The 11,032-nt window shown below is 39.6% G+C and overlaps 1 protein-coding gene across 1 annotated transcript in view; it reads left to right on the forward strand.

The window, feature by feature from the left end:
- PDE11A (phosphodiesterase 11A) overlaps window positions 1-10,102 on the forward strand; it is a 143,422-nt gene extending 133,320 nt beyond the window's left edge. Inside the window, exon 20 of the mRNA XM_049808666.1 lies at window positions 7,472-10,102. Coding sequence (XP_049664623.1) covers window positions 7,472-7,633 — 162 coding nt within the window. The 3' untranslated portion in view covers window positions 7,634-10,102. The remainder of the gene's footprint in view (window positions 1-7,471) is intronic.
- The last annotated feature ends 930 nt before the right edge of the window (window positions 10,103-11,032 follow it).

The following is an 11,032-nucleotide window of genomic DNA, read 5'->3' on the forward strand; positions in this document are numbered from 1 at the left end:
GAAACTTAATCAGGCCAAATGCCAGTGCTGGGGGGAGTTGGTAGCTAAGGATTATGTTAGGAATAAGGGGTTGTCCCAGAGAAAGGAGATTTTTGGCACTGCAGAAGGATCTTTCTGTAGCCTTGAAATAGGAATTCAACTAGGTTCAGCACTTTTGTTGCTTGTCTACTAATGATGAATCTAAAACGAGGCCACCCGGAATGATTTCTCTTGAACTTTCAGAAAACCCAGATACTATGACTGTATTACAATTTCCAGTAGCGGAATAAGCATCACCGAACTATTTTTCTCACCTCATGCCCTTAACCTAAGAGTCTGGGGGTTTTCTGCTACTTTTGTATTAATAGAGAGAAAAGGTGAAGAGCAGCTATACAGGAAAGAAAACCCAGGAAAAGAAGAAAGAATGCTCTTATTTGCAATTCCCTTCTAAGTCAGTTACTATTTCACAGTGTAATATGTAAAGGGCACAGTTTTGGTGGTTTCAGAGCAAGGATTTTTGTGTCTATGAGTATCACAAACACCTTTTTACAATGGGCACAAAGATCCTGATCCTCTCGTTTTTTGTTTCCTGAGAGCAGGGAGGGATTCATTTTCCTTTTGGAAATTAACACGACATATTTTTGCTAGGATTTTTGTAATTTAGTGAGATTATTGATGAAACATTTTATTACTATCAACAATTTCAGGAATTCACAAGTTTTCCCAAATTGCTTAGAAGAGCCAGCAGAAAAAAGTACTTTTCCCCCTTCAAACGAAAGTACTTCAACTTACTTCTTAGATAGGCATCTTAAGCCCAAAAGGTCTCAACTGAAATAACAGGTCATCAACAAAGATATTTGGGAGAAGATAGAAAAAACAACCTTTACCATTGACTTTAGTGAAGTTTAGCTTCACTAATGGCTTTCAGCCTGATCTGTGAGAAAAAGTGAATAATTCATAATACTACAATTTCTGTTGCTGTCTCATTCAGAATTATCTGCCCAATGTGTTGCGAAGGACATACAGTCATCTATGGAAATGTATATAAACATCTGAGGAAGTAGATTGAAAAGTTGGCAGATAAGGTAGAAGAGACAGCCAGTAGAGGGAACTCAAATTGTACAGCAAATCTGAAAGAAGATAAATGGATAATTTAACAGCCATTCAGTTTTCAAGAAAGACAAAGCACAAACTACATTGCATCAGAAAAGGACTAGAAATGATGATGGATGAAACGCTTCAAGTAAGTGTTTAACACAACAGAATCACAGTTGCCTGCAGAATTCCCAGCTGAGGGCAAATTCAAAGAACTAAATAAGGATATGAGACTGATGTGGTTTGAAGAGTTTTTCAAAATCCATTTAATAGCAAGGCAGAAGACATTGATCAGCTGCTTGGTTAAAATGTTGAAAGGAAAAGATTTAGAAACATTCTGTCTCTTGCATGCTTTAGACATAGAGTCAAAACCATAAACAGCAGAGCCAAATAAGAAGTTGTTTATGAAATAATAACTCTTCCTCTTCTGAGCAAACCTTTGGTTTCATGAAATTATTATGAACAGATGAATCATTTGCAACTATAGCAACACATCAGTTGAACTACTTCAGTAGGCCCCCAGACCTTCAGTATTACTCTTTCCCTTTGACAACATAGCATGCTCGATATTGGTCAGAGCACATCTGTCTGCCAGGAGCTCTGTACGTATTTTTCTCCATGAAGTACCTGGCACATTTTACCAGCAGAGAACCTTACTTTATGATCATGCCTTTATAGTATGCGTGTTTACTTACAAAGGAGTGCAGCATTATTCTTGCTAGTGTACCATCACTAGAAAGAAGCATAATGCTAATTCATAGTGGAAGAGCTGAACACTTGTGGCATGTATTAGATCCCCTTCCAGTCACAAATGGCTTCCTTCTGCACTGCTAAGAATTTCTATAAAGAAGCTAAAGTGAACTCCTGTTTTCTATCAGGGAAGTTACTATATTCATTTAATCTAATTACATTTTTAGGCATCAGAAAAAATACTCCCTGACAGAAATGCAAAAATAACGCACTGATGCATTATGTACTTGATGACCTGGACCCTTCCTCAGTAAGCTCTAGAAGGAATAAACAGTGTCTCCTTCAACTATAAGGAGATTGCAGGGGTTTTTTTGTTTTCTTTTCATGAACTCAGCCCCCTCCCAAATACAGTATTTTTTTTCTGGAACATAATGACTAAATATGGCCCTGAATCAGTAGGGCAATTAATTCATGTATGCACACAGTCAAAGGTTCATAGGAGTTAATCCCTATATCTTCTCTGTACTGCTTTATCTTCTCTATTCTGCCTATGGCAGGTAGAATTTTAGCAGTCCTTTTGGTTTTAGTACATGAGCATATATACAGAAATATTTGGGGGTTTTCAAAACAACTTCCATCAAGTATTTGTATTAAGAAGATCGAATCTGTAAGTGACTGCAGTACAGGTTCTCTTATCTGAAGTAATCCAAAGTTCAAGGACTTTCAGATAGATGGGTCACCTTTGACCTATGTATTCTCATGTGAAAGCCACTTCAGCAAAACTCAGGAGTCCAATTCAGCTTTGCTGTAACTGGTCACAGCTCTCTTGACTTCAGCAATGCTTCACATGCTCACACCAGGTCTGAATTTATCCCTGTGGCTTCTCGGTCACTAGTCCTCCCTTCCAACTCAGAAACTGCCTACATAATAAAAGTGATTCATTAGAAACCACTGGGTTCCAAAGTAGAGCGAACACTGAGATGTATAACTTTTTGATATGTGCTCAGTCATAACAATGAATTTATATGGTCTTATTCCATAAACTCCCTTTACAAATATTAGACCCGCAACCATACTTTCATAAGCTGTAATCTTGTCAAAGCTTATAAGTTAAGCAAGTTCAGAATTGGTCAATATTTGGATGAGAATCTCCAGGGGAAAAAAAAAAAAAAAAAAAAGAAAAGTATATACCCTGGAGGTACTGCAGTGTTAATAATTTAGGGAATACTGTCCTCCTCTTTAAAAGGATTTGGTATTAGTCTTAGAATACAACAAAATGTTGTATTTGCTTTAGCAGTAGTTTAGACTCTGGCCACATCTGTGCTACATCCTGGCTGTTTCAGCTAACATCCTTTCCCAGAAATGAAGATGATGTAGCAGATGCAGTCCTCTCCCCCCAATGTCACCCTTCAACTCGGGAGGTAAATCTACCAGCAAATGCCTCCACTGCTATCCATCACCCTCTCCCTGAAGGAGTTTGTTGCTACTTCTACTATTTCTGCATTCTCTATGCTTTATCTAGCAAAATATACCCAAGAAATACATCTCTATACCCAATAAAAAACACTCTCCCCTCCTTACCTTCTCCCATAAATAGCTTCCTCTGAGTATCTCATGCTCTCCCCCTTTTGAGCTCTTCCTTCAGGCAGCCCTGCCCCTCTCCCAGGTGCACACCATGTATTGCTGAAGTGCCTTTAACCTTTTCTTGTACCGAAAGAGCTTATATGTGAGAGGAGCTATACTTTGTGAAAGTATGCTGCAGGCAAAGCAGTATATAGTCACAACAAAACACCTAAATAATTAAAGGTGGTAAGAAAAAGTCAGTGCTATACAGTAACTTTCTGAGAAACAGCTTAGTCATGCACCTGAGGTAATATATGGATTCAGAAAGGAACAGCAAACCTATCTGGCTTTTCCTAACGCTGGAGCGCGCAGCCGCCAGCATGACTGCTCTTTCAGCACGCTTTATCACTCTGCTATCAAGAACAGTAAAGGGGATAAAATAGGAAAGGTCACCAATCCTGCACCTAGTGCTGCGTGGCAAGGCAGCTGCATTGAAGTGGAAGGACTGCCAGTGGGCATCGAGGTCCCGGGTGGAAAGGTGGGCGCTCCCCCAGGCAAGGGTTCCCTCACCCCCATGCACGGCTGGCTGCCCGCCAGCTCACAGCCTGCCTGCTGCACCAAGGAGGGACGAGGAAAAAAGGTGTTTCTGGAGCTGTGAGTTTATGTGGTGGTATCCCAAGTCAGACAGCTGATGAAGACCAAGCCTCTTCCTACTAAACCAAATAATAAATTGGGCATTAAGAAGCTGGATACCAGATTAGAGAGATCACTAGCAAAGCTGTTTGTAAGAGGTGTGCATCAAAAATAGTGGCGTGGAGGAGCAGTACATCAAGGGGTTCTCATGCAATAAAATGGAAAGTAAAAAGTGCAGCCAGGACATAGAAAAGCCTGACTAGGCTACAGCCAAATAAACTAAAATAGCTTTGGGAATAAATTGGTGTTTAATCCGGATCAGGAACAGGTGCTATGAATGTAATTCAGTAAATGGTTGAGAGCCTGCCAGAAGGGAGAGAAATGTGTTGCTTTTGAGATAATTTCCCAGAAGCTTCATAAAAGAAAATTGATTACTGGACTTTAATAATTAAAACAGGGCCAGATATATAGTAATCAAATGAGTTTTTAATTACATCTCAAGCAGAAATAAAATCCAATTTGTGTATTTTGTATCAGAAAAGTCCTACCGAAACGCTTTGGTAGCTAGAAAAAAATAAAATAAAAGCTAATTTCCACAGGAATTATAGTAGTTGGTTTAATTAAAAGACTAGATCAGGATGAAAGAGTCCCAAAGTGAAAGGTTACTAAATATAGAGGCAGTGGTTTAAACATCAAATCAATGTCTGAATAAAGGCATTTTATAGACCTAAGTGCAAAATCTGCACTGTCAAGTATCCCTAATCTAAATTAATGTGTTACAAAATAAAGTTTCTCAAAATTACACTATATATTTTGTAAGTATTCCGTGGAATTAATTGCTTGTGCTATGGTAAAAATGAATATCAAAGACATGGTTTATTTTTTCTTAAATACTCCTTTTAATTTATTTCATCAAAGTTAATGTTATTAGTTAACCATTCCTGTTATTTACCTGGTAACCTCTATTGCACCTGGGTTATTAGACTCTGTAATACGCACTTACGTATATATTTCTAAGAAAGATATGTATTTACTTTTGGATTTAAAATACGTTCACAGCTCATAAGATACAGCGATTACTGTAGAACTGCGTCAGTGCTTCTTGAATCCATTCCCAATCTACCTGGGCTTATGGTCTCTGCTGTAGCTGATGCAAAGTTAATTGAACTAAGCAGCTCAAGCACTCACAATCCTCCCGGCACTGTATGTGAGAGACCTGTCTCCTACCAAAAGAGTGTGGCACACACCTAGGCCTGGAGAGACAGGCACAGCAGTAGGTCATGCCCAGACCTCTGCATTTGCTCTCTGCCACTAGGATTGAAAACATCATGGTCTTGTGGTCAGTCCTGGCAAAAAAAACAGTACAGAAAGGACACAGACGCAGCCGAGAGCTGCACAGCCACGCTGAGACAGAGTCCACCATCCCAATGAGCTCCTCCTCTACGTTGCCCGTAGCAGGTATAGGTTGCTGGTATACTATTTATGACAAGAACAGCCTGTACTGCATTTTGTGTTTACGGGTCCTCAGGCTGATGGGATGTGCGTGCAGGATGCCATCTTTGTGCTTAGAGACATTTGAAATACACTGGTATTTAAACACTGATTTTTATTTTTTTTTTAAATCTGAAGTGTATATTGGAAAAATACTTCATGAAAACTTTTTCAAAATTTAAGAAATACTAGCAAGCTTAACTGCCAATGGCTGGATACTGGCTTTGCACAGAAAGAATCTGATAAGTTGCTGTCAAGGGTTGAATATCTAAGGCGCTACCTCTATACTGAGTTGGCAGTGGTAATGCAAGTGCTAACGATAACAGAAATGAGCTCTTCAGGTATTTTCAGGTGTTTATAATGTATTACTCCCCCTCTGTTTTGGACTCCACCAAATCAGGTTTGAGTAATACACAATGGTCTGAAATAAAGAGTTAAAAGTGGGGAGCTCTGAGGCATCATGATGGGAACGTTACAAATCCAAGTCCATTCTATCAAATGAATGGCTGTTGCCAGCGAGCAATACTATATGTGGCAGAGACTGCAGTAAACTCTGCCTCTTACCGCAGGCCCAAGGTTGCAAAATTATCTGCCCGGCCTGTGCTGTACTCTAAGGAAATAATTTCAAGCAGATTTGCTTTGAGTTCCACACAAATCAGCTTCTTACTAATGGTGTGATTTTTCAGAAGTGCTGAGCATTCATATTTCCTACTGAAGTCAACTGAAATTGCAAGTTTTCAGCACATCTTAAAATCAGGCCATTAACCCTTAATTATCATATAATAGCTCAATTAAAAATCTACCAAGACTTACTTCAGTAGCTAACCAAGCTCCCATGGCCTGCAGACTAGCTATAAAAAAACCCCAGTTCTTTAGTGGTGTCTGAGCTCTGGGGACCATTTAAAGTGTTTGCTGTTAACCCTGCTATTTAGAGAAAAGAATGAAAATTATCAACTGCAAAGGTACCTGCTTCCCCTTTCCTTTCTTTTCCTTAGAATTTTCTGCACTTTTAGAAGAACAACTCTTGCTATCTTCTCTGTCATTTTTTTCTTTCTATCTTGCACCAACCCTTTATTTCAAATGACAAATACATAGTTTCCATGCTATCATGATACCCAACTCTCAGCACAACCCACTTCTTGCTAATCAAAAAAGTTGCAAAAGAATAAAACTCCTCTGTCCTGAAAGGGCACATTACATGACCACTTGGGAGATAACTGGTTAACCCTTTATTCACATCAGGGTGCTGCTGTTAATGAGGTTCTGTCTTTCTTTAACGTAGGGACAAAACCAAGTGACGCACTTGTGGTCTTTCCACATAAGCATTTGATACTAAAGGGGAAGGTAAAATAAACTTCTAGGAAAGGTGTGCAGGCATTACGTAATTTTGGGGCTGATTCAAAGCTAGCCGAAACCAGATAAAAGATTCTTACTGGCTTTTGGGAGCTTTGGGCTGGGTATGTAGGAAAGAGGTGATTTCAGTGCAATCTATACAGAAACTTTTTTTTTTCTTGATTTTGAGCACACAGAAATGGATTTTTTGACAGCTTTGGAAAGCACGGTGCTGTTGTGGTTTGAAATAGGAATCTCCCTGAAATAGGGAGAATATGAAGGTTATTTCAGTTTTGTCCAATTTGTCATCCTACCAGTGGATCTCCTGCTCATAAATGCCAGCAACCGGATAGCCTCAGGCACTTGGAGGATGTCTCAGAAGGACTGTCTTTAAGGATTACAGGAAAGCTGAAGTAGATGAGCAGCATCTCTGCTACCTTATGTGCTTTTTTGACATTTTTGGTGGCTTACTTAAAGCTTCAGGTAAAACAAGTAAAATAAAGAGATCTCAGTGGGAATGGTAAGCTTTTACCTACACAGGACTTTACAGCTGGGGGTGAGGAGGGTGGAGGCATGATGCAGATTAAACTCTTTTTACCCTGTTGCTCCCTGGACTGTCCATCAAAGGAGTGGAGATATTGTCAATATTTTTTCTCTCATTCTCTTTTTTTAAAAAATCTTCTTCCAGTGTCTAGTGAAGCTGAATGTGAAATTGAAGCCTATGCTGGACTCCGTGGCAGTAAATAGAGGTAAATGGGAGGAGCTGCACCAAAAAAGACTTCCTTCTCAGGCGGCATCCTCATCCTCCTTTTCCTCTAGCTTTACCATGTCTCTCAAAGACATAAATTAAGCCTGCAACTGTCAGTGTCGCTTTACGATAAGAGCTGTCTGAAAGGTTTTCATAAGCTTAGACCCACCAATTTTTTAAGAAATGCTTTCACAGACATGCTTAATTGATTGGATATTATCTTGATAGCAGCATAGTTTGCTTTTACTGGGAGGCTTAGTGGGACTGAAAGGAAGGCCTGCAGTGAGATTGCACTGGTATCTGGAGCGACACGGAAGACTTAGCATAAGAAGCATTCATTCAGCTCCACTACATTTCAACTGCTGCTGTAAAAATCTTTAAAGCTGACAACAGACTGAAATATAAGAACTTACAGCTTAATAAAATTAATAATACAGAGCAGAACTGGGATGCAAGCTGGTCAATTCATATGCAAGGAGCTGCAGGAAAACAGGATAGTATGTAATTACATTGTTGTTTTGCATCTCTTCAGTACATGTTATGAATCAATTATGCCTGCTTTTGTGATGTTCCTCTCTCACTCTTCCCTCCTCTTTTATGCCTGAATGTTCTGAAAAGCCTGCTTTGTATTCTAAAGAAGTATTTTTTTACAACAAAGCTTCTTAGTGATTGATCAGGGCCTTTAGAATTGCCTACCTTTGCTACATTTAAAAACAAACTTTATTATCTTTAAAAACACCAACCTGTCCCTGCTTCCCTGAGAAATTCGTATTAACAATGCGGTAAATTTCTCAGCAAGGGGAAGTTTGCATAAAGGCAAAATATTGCATGGTAATTTTAGAGGTTTTTTTTTTTTCTTTTAAAAAATGCTCTTTTAACACATTCATTTTTTTTAAATTACAGTGTCCCCTAAGGAAAAGATTAATGGGCTTTAATGAAAATAGAATACAAATAAAAAAGGAAATCTGTTGCCTTATGCTTCAGGTTTATATTACATCGAGAAGTGGACCGCAGATAAGCCTTTCTAGTATAATTTCCAGTTGGCATTAATATTTTGAAATGGTGGAGAGGAAGAATATCATCATACTGGACTGACTACCTCTTACTTCTCTTGCAGTTCTTTCAGTACAATTTGAGATGCTATTATTACAGCTAGCACAGCACTAGTAAAGGCTCACATGTAGACGTCTGTAGTAGAGGTGTTCATAAAAATCTAATCAAACATGATAGGTCACAAAACCAAACATGTCTAGTTCTGTGTGATGATGCCAGTATTACCTGAAAGTTGGTCTCTTTCCATTAGTGCAAAGATCACTAGCGTAGCAAAACTGTGATCTATGATTTGAGGGTGCTTTCTCTGCTGCATGACCTGACACAAGAGGAGTCATGTTGCAGTGCTTACAAGTTCCCATTCATAGGGAAAAAAAAGCTTTTGTACTCCATGAAAAATGGGATTCTAAATATAGGGTTGTCTGGCAGCAGAAATTAAAGCTGAATTCAGCTCAGTTTTACACCTGTGCCCAACTCTATTTACTTCAGTGGAATTACCTTGAACTGGCACCAACTTAATGGAAATCAGAACCTGGCCCAGCTGACCAGATGCTAGAAAGAGCTTTCCTCCTTTCTAAGGAAAGTGAGTTGTTAGCGCCTTTGAAAAATTGACTATATCTGCCTGACAATCAAACAGAGACAACAAATCTGCTGATCACACCTTTAAAAAAACCACAACAAAACAAAAACCCTCTGAGCTACTCATCACATGTATAGGAGAATAGCTGGAAATTTCAGTACCATTGCAAGCCAATCTGTGAGTACATAACTGAACCACATCACTTTCTCTAGCAGAAAGAAGCAGGGAAGGAGCAGAAATGCAGACTGCGGAGCAGTGAGTACATGCACCAAATGGAAATGTTTCTGCTATTATTTTACCACTTCTTTCTTACCTGAATAAAGACAGATGCAGGATAGTAAGCAGCAAGCCATACAAAACTTCGAACACGTACTTTATGGGAGAAACAGATACTAAGAACTGACATGGTACTGCTGGCAGGTACACACAGCTTTCCTGAATTTTGATATTGCATATTGCTAAGTATAACATAATTTATAGTGCATACCCTACAGCTTCTCCCAAGGTTGAGTCTCCCCTCATTTCCTCTCCTTTTTATTGGCTTCAGTGCGCTGTTGCCCATGGCAACACCCACCGGCAGGGATGGGGATTCAGCACCACTGCAACCTGACATACAGCTGAAGCTCTAACAATGTCAACCATCAATCAAGTGACTGTTTGTAATTGCCTCCATCTATTTCTCCTGTCTTTCGGTATCTTTGCTATTGTGGGTCAAAATTCAGAAACTGCTGACTAATGTTATGGTTCTGTTCCTCCATCACAAGGAAGAAAATGAGAGAGCACGGCTAGATCTTTATCAAATTGTTCTCAGGCAAAATGAAGCAACCCTACCGAAACCAGGGGGGGCACAGTAGTGCATCTCAGAACAGCATTTGGTCTCTGAAAGTGATACAGCGCAATCTTAAAAAAAAAAAAAACAAACAAAAACCCCCAAAAAAACCCCAACCAACCAACCAAAAAAATAGAATCTTATACTAATCTTTTGTTAACACTTAGCTTAGGAACCAGCAAAAGACTTGTATTTTTGAGAGAGGAGAAAGAAGATTCTTTGTGGAAGCATGCAGTACAGTAAGGAAACATATTCCAAGTTTCTCATATTTTAAGATGGTGGAAAACACTTTTTAGCTAGTGCTTTTCATTATTCTGATAGGGAAACATTTTCCTAGTACTTCAGTCAGTTTTGCCAAATTCTGAGATGTGCACAGGAGAGATGACCCTGTGGGTTATTAAATCAGCATTCTCCATCTTTTACTTGTTTCCCTGCCCACTGCACAAGGAAAGAGCAAAACCCATTGAAATCAGATTAGTTCTGCAAGTGTGTATAAAACACAGGTCCACAAGAGGCGAGGACAAATTAAAGGGCATGAGGACAAAGCACCCACCACTACCCAGGACAGTGCTAATAAAGTGCTGCTTGGCCTTTCCCTGGAGATGCCCAACACATCTGGTCTGCCTCAGCAACAGACACGTTATCACTTATTTGCCCCAACTGTTAGTGAAAATTTGGCCTTGAGTGATGACTCGAGCATTTACAATTCCAGTGCTAAAATGCAGTGAGCATGGGGACCATCCATAGGGTCACAGGGGCTTCATTCTTCCCCTCAAGGTTCTTCGAGCTGGGTCAACAGCAATGCCTTTTTTTCTAGGTGTCCTACTGACTAGTGCTAACCGCAGCCTGAGTTCAGTCAGGTTTCTTGTCTCATGAATTATAGGCCATGAGGTCTCACAGGAGCTAGCCAGCAGCCCTCACTTTATCAGCAAAAAATGCTCAGGAGAAGACCTGTGTCTTCATCCCCATCCTCAAAGATAGTTCAGGCCACACGGCAATTCCACTCAGGATTCCCACCTGTGAGACCACTTACCAAAATCAA

Source organism: Accipiter gentilis, chromosome 1 (genome assembly GCF_929443795.1).
Source record: "Accipiter gentilis chromosome 1, bAccGen1.1, whole genome shotgun sequence".
Classification (NCBI taxonomy): Eukaryota; Metazoa; Chordata; class Aves; order Accipitriformes; family Accipitridae; genus Astur; species Astur gentilis.